The sequence below is a fragment of the Balaenoptera physalus genome (genome assembly GCF_965194825.1).
Source record: "Balaenoptera physalus genome assembly, chromosome: 8".
Taxonomy (NCBI): Eukaryota; Metazoa; Chordata; class Mammalia; order Artiodactyla; family Balaenopteridae; genus Balaenoptera; species Balaenoptera physalus.
The window spans coordinates 59,420,580-59,444,260 of NC_138887.1; the positions used below are offsets into that span (position 1 = coordinate 59,420,580).

Consider the following 23,681-nt stretch of genomic DNA (forward strand, 5'->3'; position numbering starts at 1 on the left):
TTATTCTGCAGCTAAAGCTCAACTTATCCAATATCAGTTTATCTAGGAAAGCCCTAATACTCTGCTCTGCACATATTTAAGAATTACCCATCTGCATTTATTATTATATTTTATATTTCCTTACACTTAGTTGGACCATTCCAAATTCACTATTTTCAACTGTGGTTTATAATACAGATAAAAATATGGTCTTATGGGCTTCCCTGGTGGCGCAGTGGTTGAGAATCTGCCTGCCAATTCAGGGGACACGGGTTCGAGCCCTGGTCTGGGAAGATCCCACATGCCGCGGAGCAACTGGGCCCGTGAGCGACAACTACTGAGCCTGCGCGTCTGGAGCCTGTGCTCCACAACAAGAGAGGCCGCGACAGTGAAAGGCCCGCGCACCGCGATGAAGAGTGGCCCCCGCTTGCCGCAACTAGAGAAAGCCCTCGCACAGAAACGAAGACCCAACACAGCCATAAATAAATAAATTAATAAATTAATTTAAGAAAAACCAAAAAAAAAACCAAAAAAAAAAAAAAAAAAAAAAATGGTCTTATGGTATATATTCAATTTAGACACTGATACAAAACTCATAAAGTTAATTCAAAAATAATGATATAAACTCTTTATTAAAAACAAGACTGGTGTGTTTTTATCCTATATGTTATTTATCATTTATATTATTCAAAAAGGATTTGAGGTGGCTTATTAAAATATGCAAAGTATAAGATAATTTTAATTAAGTTTTAATTATTAATTTTAAAAACTAAGTAAGGACTGTAGAGTGTGTGTGTATGTGTGTGTGTGGAAGGTGAGAGTGAATAATGGAATGAGGTGAAAAAAGAGGTAGGAAAAAATAAGATGAAGCCCAGACATACAGAGTATTCCTCAAAGCTCTGTGTAAGATTATAGAACTAACTTGGGGCTGTGATGATAAAAGATAAAGCCAGTACTATTCAGTCTATGGAATTATTTTTTCAATGTAGAATGTTGTTTTCTTTCCTTGACTAACAGATGCTAAAGCCATACTAATGTTTGGAGTTTAGACAGGTGATCTCTTTTGGCATAAAATGTACCATAAATCAAAAATAACAATAATCTTGACTAAACAATGTTCTGATTTATTAAACTGAATTCCCTAAAAAACACAAAGTAATTGAGCCAGTATTAACTTGACCCCCAGCTCTGACTGGGGTAAAAAGCCAATGAGAAAAAAAAAGCCTTGGAAAGGAAGGACTACTGAGAAGCCAGTTCCACTGTGATGAGGGAGGCTGGAAGGAGAGGGTACGACACTATTAAAAGGCAAAGACCAGGAAACAGATCAGACCCAGAGAAAAGAAGGCCCAGAATATTAGAATTCTTCTACTCGGAAGCAAAGGGAAAAACGGGAAAGGTGACATTTTTACTTGTGTTTTTTTTTTTTTAATTCAAAACACCTGATTCTTCTTTTCCTTCTTTTAATAGCTGATATAAAGACTTCTTCATCTGGTCTAGGTATGAGCTACAATGAATGGAAATAAACTGCCAACTTCTTAGGCTAGTTGTAGCAAACTGTTAGTTGCTGACCACACCCCCAGTCATTCCCTTCCAACATATTCCTTTTTTGTAAAATCCATTTTCTTTGACAGAAACTAAAAATGTCAGGTTTTACCTTCCCAACTTATCTCATTGCTAACGATGGCCATAATGACTGTTTCAATACATGAGATGATGGGAAAATCTATTGGAGTGAACGTATGAGAAAATTTTTCATTCCTAGTAATAAGAGAACCCTTTCCCTTCTCTTTGACTTTGAATTCCATAATGAAAGAACACAGTACTAAGAGCTATTCCAGCAATGTTGAGACCATGAGACAACAAGGTTAGGAACTAAAAAGAAAAACGTGTTGATGCTGGTGGGCTAGAAGGATAAAATAAGACTTCATCATTGAGCTGCTGAAACAACCCCAGAACTACTTATGTTTATGCCTCCTGTCGTATGAGATAGTTAATAACTACTTAGGCTATTGCAGTTAAGTATTCTATTACTTGCTGCCAAAAGCCTAGGTAAGATACAACATCAAGAAGATGAACAACCACAGCATTTATCTTAAAGGCCACATGCACATTGGTAGTAGACTCCAAATGTGGCTCTGAAACTTCCAGAAAATAAAAGAAGTTATTAATACAATCAGTTACATAATTCACATATCACAAACCAATTAGTAAGTAAACACACTGCTATACCTACTATTGAGAACTGAGAGAAAGAACACTGTGCTGAGAAATAGGTTCACTAACATTCCCAGTTAATACAAAAGAAAAAAATCAGTAAGGCTTTCAACATCAACAAAAATGTAAAAAGCACACATCAGCAAAAGGAATAATAGTAAGAATCAAAATAATTTTGCCCAGGTATGTAAGCATCTAATAATATGGCTTACATAGAATGTTTAGAGGAGTTGATATTCTGTATATATTCCAAATAAATCATATTTCTTACAGTCAAACTTCAAATAAAGGTTAAATAAGATTCTTAGAGAAGTACCAAAGTGAAAGAGATCTATTTGCTAACACACGTTTTAACAGGAAACTGAGCTGGGGTAGCAGTGAACATCAACTTATGCAAACCAAAGAGATAAAGAGACACGTGTATGAATAAAGTTATTCCAATACCACAAGAAAATGTGCCAAGGAAATATTCTCAGTCCATACCCGTAGATAAACAGGAAATCAAAACAAGGAAAAATGGGAAATCAAATATGCAAGGCACTATACTTAAAATGATGGTTTGAAAACTAATTTTACCCTAGAATTCTTTTTTAAATAAAATCTTAAAAAAAAAAAACACCTTAAATGCTAAACAGCTGACCAAATAAAAGCTGAATGACAGAGGGATCTTGTCCATCAACTTGTATTCTAAGCACTGAGGATACAGTGAAAAATAAAAAAGAACAAAAAATCCTTGTCCTCATGAATCTATGTCCTAATGAAAGTGACAGACAATAAACAAGATAAATAAGAACCATATATATTATCACACACCATGATCAAGTGGGACTTATTCCAAAGATGCAAGGATTTTTCAATATCTGCAAATCAATCAATGTGACACACCACATTAACAAATTGAAAAATAAAAACCATACGATCGGGACTTCCCTGGTGGCGCAGTGGTTAAGAATCCGCCTGCCAATGCAGGGGACACAGGTTCAAGCCCTGGTCTGGGAAGATCCCACATGCCGCGAAGCAACTAAGCCCGTGCGCCACAACTACTGAGCCTGTGCTCTAGAGCCCGCGAGCCACAACTGCTGAGCCTGCGTGCTACAACTACTGAAGCCCGGGTGCTTAGAGACCATGCACCGCAACAAGGGAAGCCACCGCAATGAGAAGCCTGTGCACCACAACCAATGAAGAGTAGCCCCCGCTCACTGCAACTAGAGAAAGCCCAGGCGCAGCAACGAAGACCCAACGCAGCCAAAAATAAATAACAAATAAATAAATTTATTTTTAAAAACCCATATGATCATCTAAATAGATGCAGAAAAGGCTTTTGACAAAATTCAACATCTATTTATGATAAAAACTCCTCAGAAAGTGGGCACAGAAGGAACGTACCTCAACATAATAAAGGCCATATATGACAAATCCACAGCTAACATCATACTCAATGGTGAAAAGCTGAAAGCATTTCCTCTGAGATCAGGAACAAGATAAGGATGTCCACTCTTAGAACTTTTATTCAACATAGTTTTGGAAGTCCTAGCCATGGCAATCACAGAAGAAAAAGAAATAAAGGGAATCCAAATTGGAAAAGAAGAAGTAAAACTGTCACTGTTTGCAGATGACATGATGTTATACATAGAAAATCCAAAAGACACTACCAGAAAACTACTAGAGCTATATTAGATAGTGGTTAGGTATTTTTAAAAGGGAAGAAAAAAGCAGGAAAGGGGAATAGAAAGTGTCATGGCAGGGAGAGGGTTGTAACTTTAGACCAGTGAGTAGTAGACATGGAATGAGGATCCGAAAAAAGTGAGGGAACGAGCCATGCGAGGGAAGAGCAGCCCATGCAGAGGAACAAGTACGAGGCCCAGAGTAGGAGCTCACCTGGCCATTCATTAAAGGAGCAGCAAGTAGGCCAATGAGGCTGAATGAGGGGAAATGATGAAGTCAGAGAGGTAATGTGAAGCCAGATCACACAGAATCTTATAAATCAGCAGAGAAACTGGCCTCTAGTCTGAATCAGACAGAAAGCCACTGAAGGGTTTTGAGCAAAGGAGTGACCAGATCTGACTTAGATTTTAATGGGATAATACTAGCTGCTATTGAAAATGTCCTCTATTCTCTGGAAAAGGATTGGCAAACTATGACCTGAAAGCCAAATCTGGTGCTGCCTGTTTTTGGAAATACAGTTTTATTTGAACACAGCCATGTTCATTTGTTTATGTATTGTCTATGGCTGTTTTCATAATCAATGGCAAAGTTAAATAGTTACACACAAGCCATAGGCCCACAAAGCCTAACATATTTACATCTGGCTCTTTGTAGTAAAAAATTACCACCCTCTGCTCTAGCAAGGCAAGGGTAGAAAGAGTTAGGAGGTTGTTATATTAATCCAGGTGACAAAAGATGACACACTAGGATAGCAGCAATGAATTTGGTAAGAAGAATTTGGACATATACTAGATATACTTTGAAGACAGGATATGCTAATGGATTAGACGTGGAGTGAGAGAGAACGTGATCTGAGTAACTCTCATAGAGTTCATCCAGAATAATTTTTAAAATAATGCCTAACACAGCCACATAAAGATATCACTGAAGATCTGATATAAAATGTCTAACTTTAAGTAACATAACTTCTTGATGAATTCATTTAAAAAGTTTTTGATCCACCATGAGCCATTCCTATCCATCCTGGTTCTTCTAGCAATATTAAGGCATCAGTTCAACAGCTAAAGATCTAATTTGAGCCTTTGAAATTTAATCCATGAATGATTGCAATGCATTATCAAAGGCTGTGGGAAAAAAATCGATGAATTATCTTACATTGTTTCAAGGAGAATTTTCTACATGGTAACAAATTATAATAATGTTCACAGTACCAAAATCATACTTTATCATACTACCATACTACCATATGGTTTAAATGAAATATAAGTAACCTTAAGTCTAACTATATGATGTGAACCATAATAATGTAAGTTTCAGTCATAACTGAGCCTATGCTATAGTTCAGTTTTAATAATAATAAGATATGTTGTAACATAACATGGTTAAATATTCTAAATAATCTAGAATTTTCATAAAGTGGATCAAAAAGAATAGAAACTTCAAATGCATTCTCACCAGTAAGATAAAGTACTATGTCAGAAGGCTATAAAAAAACATGAAAATACGCTAAGGTGTATGATGTCATTGGATGAAACTGAGGTACTTATTCTCTTTTTCAACCTTTCTTTTACTGCCTATATAAAACAGCCATTAAGAAGTAAGAAATCCAACTTCATAAACCAGTCTTTAAAAAATAAAAAAAAAAAAATGCTTTCTAGAATGTCATAAAACTGAAACGGAAGACAAGGTGTACCCACAAAGAGTAGGTCTGTTTTAGTTTAAAATTTGTTTCTTAATCAAATATACATTACATAAATCTTAATCTACAGAAGTACAACCATGAGAAGTAGCCAAGAACTTCATTTTAACAGAATGCTTACTGTCAAGAGCAAACCTCATTGATACTGATTCATGCAAAGTCTTGGGTTTTAAAACACTGTTCAGAAATCTTTACGATTTTCCAATTCTATAAACTGTTTATAAGAGGAAACCATAAACATATGTAAATATGCTTTAAATCATTTCCCCAAAAAGAGTTCATTTAACAAGACAGCAAATGGGAAGAAAAGTCATTATTCCAGAATCAAGAATTCCTACCTAATCAATCAAGGGAGGGAGCAAGGTAAGGAAAAAGCCTCAGGCCTACTTTCCACATCCAGATTTATTTAACTTTCCCTGTAAATTTCTCCAGATTAGCCCACAGATATAGACGTAGAGACCACAGACTGCAAACTATTTATTTAGTGCAATATTGTGTTTTGTTTGTTTCAATTCAATTTGAATGCCTTTAGATATGGGGATACACTCTCTAAATCACTAGAGACCCCATTATACTCCACTGTCCCATACATGGCTACTTCACACATTTTCATTAATTAAATGGCTACTGTCTACCAAAACTAATGATGGATGGTGCTATACAAAGAGACCCAAACTACCATAGCATAAAAGGCAAAGCTCTTTCTATAAGTTCTAAAAGAAATGGCTACAAAGGAACCCTTCTGGTGGCAAAACTCAAAGTTTGCCAGAAGGAGAGTAATACCTTAACCTATGGATTCCCTGATCCAGCTGTTCACTGAGATTTATCTGATCTTGAGTGTTACTTGTATTGTCTCTCTGCACTTTTGCCCACCATCTTGAGTTATAGCCATGACTAATCCACACGACCCTATTTTATAATTGCACCTCTGTGTCTACCAAACAGCTGTGAAAATGCTCAGTGTTCATCTAGTACCCTTCTTCAATTAATCAAAGTACAACTCATCAGAATCAGAGACTGACACAAAAACAGATTTATGTACCCAAAATATAATTTCAATAGGATCCCTATATTGATAAAATATATCCTTCAAAATTTGCTCAACAAATTTTCTTCATCAGATTATCTTTTTTACTTGTTTCCTATCTATGAAATAAATGGAATAAGATGAAAGCCCAACATAAAAAACATATTTTTACATGACACTGAAAATTTACCCAATAAAAGATGGAACATAACATATATACATAACAATATATCCCAAATATAAAGTAAGAATTACAGAATACTCAATTACCTGCCTATACAAAGTGCTTAAAGAATCAACAAAACTTGCTCTCAGGACTCCTTACAGTATTAAAATGTTTTGAAGACCCCAAAGAGCTTATGTGAGTTATATTTATAGATAGCATATTAGAAGTTAAAATTGAGTAATTTTTAAAATAACAGTAAGGCCATTACATGTTAACAAAAATAACATTTTTATGAAAAATACTATAATTTACACAACAAAAAAAATTTAGTGAGAAGAGTGGCACTGTTTTACATTTTTACAAATCTCTTTAATATCTCGATAGTGGACATTAAAGAAGATAGCTATATAATCTCTAGAAATCTCCACTATTGCATGTGAGAAAATCAGGAGCAAAAAAAGTATATACTATTTTAATACTGTTATGAAGACAGTTTTAACCTCAAAGACCTTGAAAGAATATTAAAGAGTCCCGAATACATACTTTGAAAACAACTGATTGCTTAATCTAAATTTCTGGTAGAAAATTTTAGAATTAAAAATAATTGTAAAGAAGTAGAAATGCAAATACTGAAGACTGAAGACAGGGTAATGATTTTATTTAAAGAGTAACAGAGCAAGGTTATTACTCAAATATAATTTCAGATTCTCATATAAAATATGCTGACATTATAATGCTTTAAAACACCTTGAATTATGTTTCATTTTATCTGTCAGATTTCACTATAAGATTTTTAACATGTTTTCTAAATGTATGGCTAGGTTTAACACTGAAGAAACTCATATATATTGTTTACTCTTAAAGTTTTAGATCTGTGATCTAGACAAAGATTTTAAGAATAAACTCGTAAATTTATTTTATGATGCATACTTGTTTGTAGGACATAATGGAGTCATGAAAAGTCTCATGAACATATTCACCAACTATGGACTTAAATCAACCTACCTCCTCTGCTGCTGCCTCTGAAAGCAGACCTTCCTTCTGAGCGCAGGTCACATGGAAATAGGCTCTGCACATCCCTGCATCACAGCTAATGCAAACTCCAGTTCTAGCAAAACGAGGGTCTTCACAGAAGCTACACTCCTACAACAGAATATCAGGAAAAGTCTCAGAGCAAAAATATTTCCAGAACAGAAACTGCATTCTCATACAAAGCATCTACAAAATACAAATAGTGAACCAACAGTATGTCAATACAAACAATAACTATAGGTAAGCCAAGTATTTATATGAAAAAAGTAATTCTCTATATAGTTCTAAAAAAACAAAATTCCACTGATATAGTAATGATGATAATAATAATTAATATCATTTGAGGGCTTACCGTGTGCTAGGCACTATTCTAAGCACTTTATAAATATTAATATATATAATCATTTGACACTCTATTCCACAATATGTGGAAGAGGTACTATATTTCCATTTTACATATGAGAAAATTTTACACATGAGAAAACTGAGGTAAAGACCGTTTTCAAACCAGGATAATCTTACTTTAAGTCCATGCTCTTAACCATTAAGCTACACTGATTTGAACAATATAATACTACTCGGAAAAATTAAGGAAAATAAATAAGAAGCCATAGAAAATTCGCTGAAAGATCTAGGCATTGCAACCAAAGATATAATACATTTTAAAAATATATTTAAGAGAATTAAAAGTAATCTTAAGTAAACAATTTTGTGAAATTGGTAGTAATACACAATATAGCCAATTATTTACATTCTTTCTGTATACAAAGGGAAAACCTGCAAAACTAAAGGCATAAACTGTCGAAATTACCCCAAATGCCACCGCCCCGATTTATTTTTTTATACTTTTAACTAAGCCACAGAGAGAGAAAAAGAAAAACCTAGTCTCAAAATATATACTACTCTGGTAATAGGAACCGTCACAAAAAACCTGCTAAATTGTGAAAGATTGCCAGTAGACAATTAAGGAAGAACTGCTTAATAAATGTATTCTATGTAAATTAAATATGAGAGAAACATTTAAAAAAATAAAATTAAAAAGTTTCAATAGACACTAAAAACATCATAATACTATAACAGTTAGTGAGTACCTACTTGGTATACAGCACCAAACTGACATATCAGCAATGAATAAAAATAGCAGGAAAAGGACTCTGGGTACAGATGTGAAAACATTCCCAACACCTGACACTCTACTGCCTAATTATGGGTCTTTTTCCACCAACAGCAGTATATGTATGGTAAAAATTCCAGCAAATAGTAATCTAAACAGGAAACCAAAAAATTGAGACGAGAGAGAAAGAAAAGAGATAGAGAGAAGGAGAGGGGGTCAGAGAGGGAGAAATGGAGAAATTAAACTATTTAAAGGATGTCAATACTATGAACAGAATCAAATTGTTTAGAACAGTCCCCTGAGTGAGTGACTTAATGTAGTATGATGAAATTGGGCAAGGGATTTCAGAAAAAATTTCCAACAATGAAGTCTCATAAGACAATACAACAATCTAATGAAGAAAACAGAATCTTCCTCAATTGCTTGAATCATTTAAAATGCTAGGGAATGGGCTTCCCTGGTGGCACAGTGGTTGAGAATCGGCCTGCCAATGCACGGGACACGCGTTCAAGCCCTGGTCTGGGAAGATCCCACATGCCACGGATCAACTAAGCCTGTGTGCCACAACTACTGAGCCTGCACTCTAGAGCTCGGGAGCCACAACTACTGAAGCCCGTGTGCCTAGAGCTTGTGCTCCACAACAAAGAGAAGCCACCGCAATGAGAAGCCTGTGCACCGCAATGAAGAGTAGCCCACGCACAGCAACAAAGACCCAACGCAGCCAAAAATAAATAAATAAATAAATAAATTTAAAAATAAGTAAATAAATAAAATGCTAGGGAACTGAGCAACTGAGAACACAGGGGAGAAAGTAATCAGGAGGAGGAAATGGATAGACAATGCGACCTAGAGAGCTATCCCAGATATAATTCACAGCACTGGGTTTGATTTTGCAGATGAGCTAGAGAGTACATAATTTTTTGACTCCATGTCCCAGTAATACTTCAAAACAAAAGCAGGTGATAATGAAAATAATCAGCTGATAATTATACATTTAATGACTCTCCTTTTCAGTCCAGAGGTCACTGCTGGTCTCAGTTATATGAAGTAATATCTGGTTACTGTTTTTTAATTGCTTCTAGATTTATATTTATGGTAAAAACATGTGCTTATTGAAAAAGATGGAAGCTACTCCCTTCTAGGCGCTGTGCTTATGAATTATGAAACTGCCCTCAAAAGGTAGTAACTTCCATTTCCAACACTGGTGGACCAGGTAATTTGTATTACTCCTACTCAACTAGATAATGTGGACAAATTATTTTGTTATAGTTTAAAGGCATTTAAGAGAGGTAACAAGATAGTGTACAATTACTTGAGCACCAGGAAAGTAAGTTCAATACTAGGGCCTGGAAGCTTTATCTAATTCTGGAGAGGGAAGCTACAACCTCCCAAACTAAAGCACAAGGTTATTCGAGGGTAGAAGGTGACGGATGGGGATGGTGTTTAAAGCCCAAAGAGGATATTCTGGATATAACAGCAGAAATTGTGAAATTTTAAAAATTTCAAATCAGAATTTTCCAACAATCTGTAAGTTTCCCACCCCACCTTTAATATGTTACTAATGCTCTTCAAGAGTCTTCCTTCCCAACTGCCCAATACGTAGTAATGGAAAGAGAATATATCATTGCCTAATTAGTTCTAGTATTCTGAAGATGTTTGCAATAATTACATACTTAAGTTTAAATTCATAAGTGGGTAATCTTATCACTTATAATCCTAAAACTCAGTCATAGTTAAAAACCTATTTATAAACTATGGAGGCTGAGAACCATTTGCTAGTAAAAAAAAAAAAAAAAAAAAAAAAATTCTGTTGGCCTTCTGCAGTGGAAGTAAAATAATGGGTGCTTCTTGTACTCTTTTCATAATTTTAATAAATTCCACTTCAAAAGTAAAGTCAGAAATTAAGCTTGTATTTGATCCAACTGATTAAAAATAAGGATGTAGTCTGAGAATTCATTATTCACTAAGCAGTGTGCTAAATACGAGGAAAACAGCAGTGGCATCAACTACCATTTTACCCCACAAGTTATACAAATATACAGAAGAATTTATACATTATTGGCTCTCTGGGAAAATTACTAGCAATACTAAATGATTTAGTGCTAACTGCTCTCCAATAGCACAATTAGTAATAAGCATTTCTGTAGTCAACAATGATATTAGTAAAAAGTCATGTAAACTAACAAGTAAAAACTTTCTCTTAGACAATCAAAAACACTTTGTCTTACCTTGGCACCATATTTGGAATAGTTCATTTCTGTGAGTGTTACTGGTCGCAATTTGTCAATATCTCCAAAGGCTACACCAGGAACATACAGGGCACAAACAATGTGAACCCATCTATACGGAGAAAAGATATGATTTTGCTATCAGACCTTCGGATAAAATGCCCACAGGAAAATAAATGTAAAATATGTGTCATCTCAAATAACTACTCCAAGAATTTTATGATCAGATTTCACAATCTCAGACACACAACTAAAGAATATGGAACACCTATACAATGATATCATTTATAGAAAAAGGAACTGCAATAAGCGCTACTTTTCCAGCAGCTTAGCCAAAGGTGAGAGTTAACACATCTATAATTGCCTTTCACTTAAAATTCACCGCACTTTGCACTTATCTGTTATTCTTAAATATTTGCACAAAACCACTATTCAAATGAAACATCATTTTCACATGCATGGAAAGGTATTCACATTCATTATTTTAAGCACTCTGAGAATTAAAGATCCTAATTTAAGACTTGGGAAGTTACTCTGCATAAATCACATAAAATTGCTCTTTCCTGTTACTTTTTTCTAAAAGCTACTAGATAATCCTTAAGGACATATTTTAAAACAATTTTTGGTGTGCATCTTAACTTTCTTTCTTCCCAGGTTGAAACTGATTGCTAGAAGACTGTACAGAACAGTTGTAATAATATAAGAAAGTCATATTTCATTCAACTCATCTGTTCACCATACAAACCTATGTACTAAAACGTAGGTGCCCCACATATATTTTTTGAAGACTGAATGATGCTACAACACTAAACAAAGAATGTTCAGTTTAAGTATACTAAACAGAAAAAATAAATAGGAGTTGATTCTAATTCCATTTTTTAAAAACTGCTCTGAACATTTTTAAAATATATTAGGCACCCTGTTTGCTTACAATCAAACAAAACACAGGATCACTAGATTTTGAAATGTAAACAGATCTATATCACTTCTGCAAGACGGAGGGTAAAAATGAGATGGCAAATATCTCTTAACCTGGTGAAAATATTAACAACAAATTTTGCTTTATCGCAGCTTGAGAGGCTATCATTGCTACATGGCTCTGTTTTGTGATGCATTATGTGTTTTAAAGAAATAAGACTAAGAATCACTTTATAGATGTACTGGGGAAAAGAGTTACAAATCTTTAAAAATTATCTTTTTTTATTGGGAAGAAACTCCAAGGTTTTGAGATTTTCTAGATAAAATGTTTTAATCCAACCTCCCAAATGCATCCTGTGGAGTTCAATATAAAGATACACATCTTCAACAAGCAGCTGCTTTCTCAATTTAATTTGCGCAGTTTTCTCATGCTCCACTGGTGTGTTAAATGCTGTTGTACTCTGTACAAGTTTATCTTTGATAAACCCAACAGCTGGCTGCTTGCTTCCTACTGACCTTCTTAAAATGTTTTAGTACAAGTCACACAAGTACTACAGATTTAAACTGACATTTCAGTGTGATTGGCACACAAGTGTGTCATTTCCCCCAATCACTCATGTGAGGATGCCAACTTGACTCTCTATTAAAATACATATCAAACAGCTGAGACAATTTTGGTCCTTTTTAATATATGTTGTATATAGTTTTTTGTTCATTTGTTTAGCTGCACATACTTTAGAACCTTGTAATTAAGACAAACTGAGAAATCAAAAAGGAATAATTTTCCTTGTTACTTTACCATCCATTCTGCTTGGAGCTATGAAGACAGATGTTGATTAGGGAAAGGAGCAGAAAACAAGCATCCCATAAAACCACCAAAAAACAAAGCGTCAGAATTTTCATTCTAGCATAGAAGCTATTAATAGATTCTTTTAAATTTACATATTTTAATAAAGCAAACTAAGTAGAAAGCTACTTCTCAAAAAACTCATTTCAGAATGGGAACTATATTCATCCATCAAATTTGATTTTGAAATGTCTTGTATTTGTAGTGCCTTTATAACATATTAAAAAATTCACTTCCAGGATGTTATTTTCATTCCTTCATTTATTCATTCAGTAATTAATTACTAAGTGTTTACTAGGAACGGAGCACCATGTAGGCACCATGTAGTTTGGAAGTTACAATGATGTATGTGAAATGTTTGCAGCATAGGGCGTGGTACCCTATTATATTAAAGCATGTCTAATACTTCCTATAATCAGGTTTTTAATACCATTAACACAGGATAAAACACATTCCCTAAGAAAAAAAATAAAAATTTAATGATAAGAATGCGCTGATGGTCTTCTCACATTAAATCACATCATCTTCTATTGTAGAATTTGTGGGTTCCATCAGAAACAGAGGGGGGAAAAGTTTAATTAGACTACGTAATAGAAGTTAATTTCAAAACCTTTTTCATTCTTTCCATGCATTGTTCTTTCTTTTCATCTGTTTTGCATTTTAGCTAGAATACTAAATAGCTTGTCAAATGTCTTGGCTTTTTTTGCCTTGATTCAAGCTAGTATTACATCCTTCAAACTATATCAAGACCTGTACTTTCCACACTAGCCTACAGGTGAGTGTGAACATCAACACAAATAAAATGTTCAAACAGTATAAAAAAAACTTGCCAGGCTGCACCATGAAGGGAGGTGTCTACATACATGTAAGATCCACAGAAGTCAATACAAATATCTCTCAGTAAAACTAAATGGTTAAAGAGGCCTCCCTTTCCTTCATTCAGAAAAACTTTCCAAGTTATTTTGTGGACTATGTATTAGTACATATTATATATTAGTGTGATAAGAGAGCTACTTTATAGTTGCTTTTCAATAGAGATTTCAAATTATTGACAAGAAAAAAGGTAAAATAAATGCTCTTCCCTAAAACGAAGCTCTGGGTTTTCCAAAGCTGCCATACTTATTCACAACAATTTATCACCATAAATTTCAACTCTCAGGACTAAAGAGTTAATAAGAAAGAATTTATGCAGTTGGTATTCTATGATTACCTTAAGTAAGTAGAATAATATTGGTAATAAAAATCACTAGTAGTAGCAGTAGCAGAACTAAGGAGATATTTATTAAACACTTACTACACTCCAGAAACTACACTGTTTATAGAAATCATCTCATTTAATTCTCTCAAAAGTGCTAGGAAACTGAGGCATAAAATGGTTAAATCTAAAATTACAGTTAGAAGGAAAAGACTAGAATTCAAATATAGGCGGTCCAACCTGAAAGTACACGCTTTTAATGTTGTACTAAATTCCCTAATTCTAGGCCAAAGTCACTCCAAACATAAAATAATGCTCTTGTCCATGATACAGACCACAGAGTCAAGTCAATACATCAAATAATTTGTTATATATTTATTTTATTTTGGGGATGGGCAATGACGGACAAGAGGTAAGATTTTTAGTCATTTTTCCTAAACATCAACACAGGGTTCTCCAAGATTCCATGGTAGACCCTATGCAATCCCAATAATCTTGTATGGCAATACTTCTCAAGGGCCTGTCTGCCAATTGAGGTAAAAATGAGAAAAATAAGAAAAATATTTTTTACTTTACTAAAAAAAATTTATTAAATTTAAAAGACTGTCCTTTATTTTGGGATAAAATGTATCCTATCCTTTTCAATATGTTAAAATATGAAAAATAATGGTGATAATTTGTACAAGTTACTTTGTTATTCTTGTTAAAATATTAAATGTTTAGTAAAAATACTGAAATATACGTATATGGCAAAATAAAAAGTTGAGCACCCCCTCTTACATGGGGGAGGAGGGTAAGCAGTGATCCATAAAACATAAAAGGTTAGGAACTACTCTTATATATCAGTCACCCATCCCAGTTGGTAGTCTCCTTAGGAAAAAAAACATGAAAGATGCCAACACTATGATGATGACAACTGCTCAAATGTGGTAATAAAGATGAGTGTGAATATAGTGAAAAGAACACAGGTCTTTGTGCCAGTTATCAATTTATTGTCTCTCAGCTCAAATCCACCCTTCAATATCTGCTTTGCAACAATGGACAGAATCCCTTCAGCATTTCTCCTTTACAGTGAGCATCATACTAAGCTGTCTCAGTAGGGAGTGGAAGAAGGCACTGTAGGAGGAAGGGGCTTCTCTGCAGGATGGGAAGAGGACATCCGCCAGTGCTCTGCCCCACCATGTGCATCGTCCCTCAGTGACCCTGCAGGCCCAGGCTGGAAATCACTTTTCTGTGGGTCTCTCAACACAGACACCATACACTCCAGGCTTTGAACCACTGCCCAGCCACCCACTTGCCAAGAACTGTAGACTAGGTAGTGACCCAGGCAAACCAGCCAACTTCTCTGCCATCCAGTAGGCTGGAAGTGAACTACACTTTCTCTAACAAGGCCTGAACCCCAGCCTTGGGGAAGGTTTCTTCCTTCCAAGTTTGTCATTCCCTGGATACTCTCCCTCAGCCCTACAGTGTTATTCTTTAGAGTTCTTTTATATCTTATGGTTACTGTTTATCATAGCTTAGTAATTCTTTACATTAAACATCCCCTTTTAAAATCACTGTATGGGTTCTGTTTCCTGATATACTCTTGAAGTCAAACAGATCTGAGTTCAAATTTAACTATGGACTTGTTCAAATTAAAACTATGTAATGATCTGAGCCTCAGCTACTACCTATAAAATAGGAAACTTTACCATCTCTCTTATCATATGGTCATTACTAAGATTAAATGGGATTATGGGTTATAAAGGCAAATGCAGATCCTCAATAAATGATCTTTTCTCCTCCCTGCCCTGATCTGTAGCCTCCTGTCCATTTACTCTATGCCAAAAAGACACAAAGAAGCAATCAAATGAAAGTGTGTAACTCAGAAAATCATAAATAGGAAAACTGTCAGAAGCATATGCATTATAAAGCAGGCATATTAACCCAACAGAATTATGACATCAACCTTCCAGCATCTGTCTCCTTGAAAATTCCATCCTGATTGGGACATAGTTCACAGCTAGGGGAAACACCACATTTACAGGCATCACAAAACCAAGGTTCAGTGGAGTTTTCAGAAGCTGAACTCATAATAGAGTCACTCTCTCCATCAACTCCATAACAACCTAAAAGAAAAAAAGAGTATGATTAAATAGAGTTTATTTTTTAAACTCACATTTATAAAGTTACAAAAGAAAAAGGGAAAGGATGTAGTGAAAAATTAATGGTTTATAAGAATGATATTAAAGCCAAAACACAGAAGTGAAATCATTTCATAAAAATAGTTTTTCACCTACCATAGTATATGCAATGAAATAAATGACTCTTTAAGATAGTTTTAGACCTACTGGAAAGCATTACAGAAGGGGGAAATTTTATGGTTCTTTAAAAATTTTTTTAATTAAAAAAATACATAAAAATATGCATTTTCATTAAAAAGAAATCAGAACTATTGAGTCTAGGAACTATTAATTAGTAAATATTTTTGAGCTCCCTTTGTACTGAACACTTATATATAAAAGATCATGATCATGCAAAACATACAAACAAAGAGCCTCTGATCTAATTTTGGAGGTGGCAGATTAAAATACAAATTCATGCAACCACAAATGCAAAGTTAGTATTAGTAAAAGGAAAATAATACAGAAACACGCACACACATAAATTAAGGCTATACAACAATTTGAATAGTTCAGACTAGAGTTAGACAAGTGAGTTCTATTCACAGCTGAGCCAATCTAGAGCTATACAAGGTATTTGATCTTTTTAAACATTTATAATTCTTCTATCTTCCGTAAAAATGTATCCATAACTGAAATGAATGAAAAGAAGAGAATACTCTTTTTCCTCTTTTCATTCACTGATAACTCGATATTCTGAGAGTTAAATTATTTAAGCAGCTAATGTGATTAAAAAAATTTAAATATCCTCATGAACATACCAAACAAAGAAGATAATGTAGCATAGTTCTTTACATTTTAGAGTAGGACATCAACTATTATTGATGGCTTATAATAAAGAGTACCTCCCTGGTGACTACAATAGTCATGACTCCTAAATTGTTTTCTTTTACCTAAATAGTGCTGGATACACCACAAACTTCATATTATCTAACTCTCTTTTTCCAGAAAGGAAGATACTGCCCTAATGACAAAACATACTTAAGAAAAATAATTTAATGCATATGTAGTAATTAAATAGATTACAACCTTATTCTAGTTCCAATGTATGCTCATCGTCTTTAGGCTTGGGCATTTCTCTGATATCCTAAGACATTTATTTCCTGTCAAGATAGGTCACTTCTCCAGATAGCCTATTATCAACCTTCCCAGGATACTTTTGACCAGGTTTATTCTAGGAGGGTAGTCTTAGTGCCAAATTCGAAAGGGCACTAAGTACCCAAAGTACCCTTCAATAAACTGAAGCCATTAAAAAAACCACTATAAGAAACATATATAAGTAACAAGCATCTCTCAAAAGGATTCACCATGTAGGTAAGTTTATATGCATCCAATGTGAGATCATGTGATTACTGAAACTGGTTATACACTACACAGACAACAGGAGCCTGTTGAAAAGCGTCTTCTCATAACCACCAAAGATATCCAAGTTAAAACAAATAAATAAGTATGTAAATAAATACTGAGTTGAACAAATCACCCAGAAAGAAAAAGAACCATACACATTAATAAATAATTTTAAATTACCAACATTAATTTACTAGATGTCGTTAATAGGTCAACAGTCATGCATAAATATTTTATTCACACAGTAGTACCACTCCATATAGATTATAATTAAAATATCCTAGTAGGCAGAAAACTAAAAAGTTGTTTGCAACTGTGACTTACATAAGCTGCCTCACACAAATCCCTTAATTATTGTCAAGCTTATGTTATTCAAAGGCTTTATAATGGTGAACCTTAACATAATCTGAAAAGTCATACGAAAGAATGCCAGAGAAAAGATTTTAAAGGAGCTAGACTATCATGCACAAGATAAAAAAAGGAATCAAAATATTAATTTCTTTAATATCATTAAATTGTGCTTGGTAATAATTATCAACTTCATCACTTCTATTTAGATATACATTTTTTAAATGATAAATTATAAAATGAAAAAGAAAAAAAATTTTCTTCTGGGAGTAGTTATTATTAACTATCACCAATAGAAGAATATTCTTCAGTAAAGGCAACAGTAAGCAAAATATTTTATTCAAAAAAATCATAAAACAATAAAAACAGTCAATTTGATTTCTCAAAAGGCTATGCAATACTACAAAGAGAAAAGTCTATTTTCTTTACAAAATAATATCCCTTTGAGGCAAATTCTTTCATTTGTATTCACACAAAGTCCCAAGATAATAAAACCCCCAAGTGACTATTCATTTTATTCATCTCATTCACCAATATCAAGGTAAATCAGAGCAGTTCACTCTTTTAGAATAAGGCAGTTTCAATTCTAATTTTTAAAGAATATACCACACACCTGACAAACACCTGCATAATGATTAAACCACCTACAAACAACCTGAGAAGTGATTTCTGAGGGTCTCTCCTAGGAAATTCCTACTTTGTAACCTACAAGACTGGTATCAGATAAGCACAAAGAACAACCAGCAAGTGGATAAGTATTTCTTTTTCAGCTTCACTGCCCTTGGAAAATAATCCACACTGTGTTATTACCCTTACAGAGTTCTTTACTTGCCACTTTCCCCTGCCATTTTTCCCCTATTTCTCTGCCATACCTGTTGAGTTTACTGAGCTCTCGACCAAAGTTCTAGCATTTATATCCACTCTAATCCAATCCATTTTAATTAATGACTAAATACATTTTTAAATATTTTTCTTTCTTCCATAGATAAAAGAATTTAAACTACCATAAAACAAGGTTTATTCTCTCCTTCCTATCTAATTTTGAGTAACAGATGTAAAAAGTACACCTTCAATATGATTACAGAAAAAAAGTCTTTTTTTTATATGGGTAAACATATAAAATAAAAAATTTATAGATATATAAAACCTATTTCATATAGGTTTTTCATGTTTTTAAATGGGTAAACAGAGAAAACATGGTTCTATGGTTGTCTAACAATCAACCTCTGGGTAGCACATGCAACTTATACAAATCATATTTAATGCAAAATAATATAAAATGTGCTTACAACTGTTTTGAGTTATACAAGAATACGTATAATCCAAATCAGTGGAAATTTTCCCATTCAGCTTGGCACGGGAGACCAAAAGACCTACAGTCTTCTACTTTCTAGCTATGTAACTTTAGACAAACCACATCTCTGAGGCTGAGTTACCTCATCTGCAGTAAGTATTTAACATCTATTCTAACTATCTCTCAGTATAGAAAATAAAAAAACAGGAACACAAAATTTAAAACATTTTTCTGTACTTAACATCCTATCACTAGACCTCTGATTACAAAACCCACTAAAATAAAAGATTTTAAATTGAGTAATATTGTTGTTTATGAGAAAAGAACTTATAACATGCATGATACCTGTCACAAATCTATCCTAAAGCATAAAAGAGAGAAAGTGCTTGCTCACATATAAAGTCCAAATGGTTATAACTTGAACATACTTTACTACTCAGTAAACACTCATAAGAATATATTTTTGCATATGCTAAGAAATAAAAATAGTCTAGGGCTAGGCTAACAGACTGAAAAATAAACAAATGGGGGAAAACATCTTAGTAGACCTTATTTAATGCATTGCTGGCAAGTGTGCTACCTAATGCTCTGTCATGTACTATGACATGTAGGTGACATTTTTCTTCAGACACAGTGCAATCAATACATCAGGATAACTGACATCACAGTCAGGGGTACCCTACTATTACAAGTCAGTTACAAGATCTTGTCACAAAGGTGCTTATACTAAGTGACAAGCTGCAACCCAAAAAGAAAAGAGATTCATCTACATTTAGATGAAATAAGTACTCTGAAAAATAGACAGTTATACATTTAATAAGCACATCCGGAAAACTATCTTTTAGCAAAATCTCAACTTAAAATCTTACCTAGGACTTCCCTGGTGGCGCAGTGGTTGAGAATCCGCCTGCCAATGCAGGGGACACGGGTTCGAACCCTGGTCCAGGAAGATCCCATATGACGCAGAGCAACTAAGCCCGGGAGCCACAACTACTGAGCCTGCGTTCTAGAGCCCAAGAGCCACAACTACAGAGACTGCGTGCCGCAACTACTGAAGCCCGCGCGCCTAGAGCCCGTGCTCTGCAACAAGGGAAGACACCGCAGTGAGAAGCCCACGCACTGCAATGAAGAGTAGCTCCCGCTCGCCGCAACTAGAGAAAGCCCGCACACAGCAACTAAGACACAACACAGCCAAAAATAAAATTAATTAATTAATTAATTAAAAAAAAAACTTACCTAAATTATAATTACTTAAGCATAAGTATATTTTTTTAAAAAAGGGAAAAAAGAAAAAGAAATGATAAAGGAAATACACAAAAGCACTAACTATGGTTGTCTGGATATTAGGACTGTTAGAAATGTTTTATCTTCTCTCTGTTCTATAGTTCCCACATTTCATTTACTATTCATGCAATATATTATGAAGGACAGTTAGTTTTCTCTAAAATAAAACATTTAATAAGTTCATGTTTAACCATGAAATGTTTAAGGAAAAGTTGCATGGCCGACTTACAATATGGAAGTCTGTCACTTAGGCACCTGATTAAAAACCAAAACCAAAAACATAAAACCTAGCAACACTAGTTTCCTATTATGCCTTAGAAAATTTCACATCTTCTAAATTCATTAATTTTAGATAAAAATTCATTTTGGAACTTTAAAAGTATCAGAGAAATATCTACATATGTGTATAAAAATGAACATTCTAAACAGTGAAAAATACTACAAAGTTAAAAGGTACAGAACAGGGTGGAAAAAGTATTCACAAGGATGAAAACTATTTGTAACACATATAGCTAACAAAGGATTAACATTAAAAAAAAAATTCCAAGAAGTCAATGAGAAAAAGACAAGAAATGACAAGAGAAATATAAAGAAATAACAGAAAAAAAAAAAAGAAAAGAAAATAGCCACAGATACCAAACTTCAATACAAATAAAGTGAACACATATTTTAAGATAGTCTCTAAAATATTTTTTTTAATTTATTAATATGCAGTGTTGCAGAGTTATCAAGTAGTTTGTACACTGTTGGTAAGCATACAAATAAATACAGTCTTTTCGAAGGGCAATCTGGCAAAGTTTGCTAAAAGTTTAAATGCACTTATCTTTTGATTCACTCTAGGAATCTATCCCACAGAAATTATTACATGAATATATATGACATATTTGTTAGCACTATATATAAGCGAAAAACTACAAACAAAAAAAGTAAATACATTATGGTTGAACCATTCTATAGCTAACTACATACCATTAAAAAATGATAATAAAATATCCCTATGTATTCATATGAAAAGAATCTCAAGATTAAGAGATGAGTGAGAGAAATAAAGAGATGAGTGAAATAGAGTGAGTTATAGGGGAGGAAAATACCATGGAATTTATCTTATTTATGCACTTATTTCAGGGCAGGGACTGTGCAAATATGCATATGTGTATGTGCACACGTGCGTGTAAGTAAGAGCCTGACGAAAGGGCTCTTCACTGGTCAAATTTGGACAATTTAAGCATCAGAAAGAGTAATCAGGTTATAGATAATAATGTGTGAGACCACAGTAATACTGAAAAAGATAAAAGGGGAGAACTTCTCTACAAAATAAATGCTGCCTGATAAATGTAGAAGGAATGATAGAATTAGAAAATCCCCATCCTTCTGAGACTGAACCTGGAAGAAATAGAAAATATAAACAGACCACTCACAAGCACTGAAATTGAACTCTGATTAAAAATCTTCCAACAGGGCTTCCCTGGTGGCGCAGTGGTTGAGAGTCTGCCTGCCAATGCAGGGGATACGGGTTCGAGCCCTGGTCTGGGAAGATCCCACATGCCGCGGAGCAACTGGGCCCATGAGCCACAATTACGGAGCCTGCGCGTCTGGAGCCTGTGCTCCGCAATGAGAGAGGCCGCGATAGTGAGAGGCCCGCGCGCCGCGATGAAGAGTGGCCCCCACTTGCCACAGCTAGAGAAAGCCCTCGCACAGAAACGAAGACCCAACACAGCCATAAATAAATAAATAAATAAATTCAATACTTGCTACTCTAACTAGCTCCTCTGACACCTCTCTGTATAAAAAAAAAAAAAAAAAAAAAGAGAGATCCTGGGCTTCTTAACAAAAGCCGCAGGAGATAAAATTTCGTAAAAAAAAATAAATCTTCCAACAAATAAAAGCCCAGGACCAGATGGCTTCACGGGTGAATTCTATCAAACATTTAGAGAAGAGCTAACACCTATCCTTCTCAAAATCTTCCAAAATATAGCGGAAGGAGGAACACTCCTAAACTCATTCTATGAGGCCACCATCACCCTGATACCAAAACCAGACAAAGATGTCACAAAGAAAACTACAGGCCAATATCACTGATGAACGTAGATGCAAAAATCCTCAACAAAATACTAGCAAACAGAAACCAACAGCACATTAAAAGGATCATACAGCATGGTCAAGTGGGGTTTATCCCAGGAATGCAAGGATTCTTCAATACTCACAAACCACTCAATGTGATACACCATATTAACAAATTGAAGGAGAAAAACCATTTGATCATCTCAATAGATGCAGAAAAAGCTTTCAACAAAATTCAACACCCATGTATGATAAAAACCCTCCAGAAAGTAGGCATAGAGGGAACTTACCTCAACATAATAAAGGCCATATATGATAAACCCAGAGCCAGTATCGTCCTCAATGGTGAAAAACTGAAACCATTTCCACTAAGATCAGGAACAAGACAAGGCTGTCCACTCTCACCACTATTATTCAACATGGTTTTGGAAGTTTTAGCCACAGCAATCAGAGAACAAAAAGAAATATAAGGAATCCAAATCGGAAAAGGAGAAGTGAAGCTGTCACTGTTTGCAGATGACATGAAACTATACATAGAGAATCCTAAAGATGCTACCAGAAAACTACTAAAGCTAATCAACGAATTTGGTACAGTAGGAGGATACAAAAATAATGCGCAGAAATCTCTTGCATTCCTATACACTAATGATGAAAAATCTGAAAGTGAAATTAAGGAAACACTCCCATTTACCACTGCAACAAAAAGAATAAAATATCTAGGAATAAATCTACCTAAGGAGACAAAAGACCTGTATGCAGAAAAGTATAAGATACTGATGAAAGAAATGAAAGATGATACAAACAGATGGAGAGATATATACCATGTTCTTGGATTGGAAGAATCAACATTGTGAAAATGACTATACTATCCAAAGCAATCTACAGATTCAATGCAATGCCTATCAAACTACCACTGGCATTTTACACAGAACTAGAACAAAAAATTTCACAATCTGTATGGAAACACAAAAGACCCCAAATAGCCAGAGCAATCTTGAGAAAGAAAAACAGTGCTGGAGGAATCAGGCTCCCTGACTTCAGACCATACTACAAAGCTACAGTAATCAAGACAGTATGGTACCAGCACAAAAATAGAAATAT

General features: G+C 34.4%; 1 protein-coding gene across 21 annotated transcripts in view; it reads right to left on the minus strand.

Annotated features, from left to right (window-relative positions):
* The window catches only part of PHF14 (PHD finger protein 14), a 198,173-nt gene that overhangs the window by 150,093 nt on the left and 24,399 nt on the right, over nt 1–23,681 (minus strand). For all 21 annotated transcript variants that reach the window (XR_014266383.1, XR_014266384.1, XR_014266385.1 and 18 more), the window contains 3 exons: nt 16,033–16,192; nt 11,125–11,236; nt 7,756–7,893 (listed from right to left, as the gene is read on the minus strand). Coding sequence is in view for 12 of the 21 variants with exons in the window: in XM_082471725.1 (XP_082327851.1) it covers nt 7,756–7,893; nt 11,125–11,236; nt 16,033–16,192 (410 nt within the window). In the remaining 9 variants the exon portion in view is untranslated. The remainder of the gene's footprint in view (nt 1–7,755; nt 7,894–11,124; nt 11,237–16,032; nt 16,193–23,681) is intronic.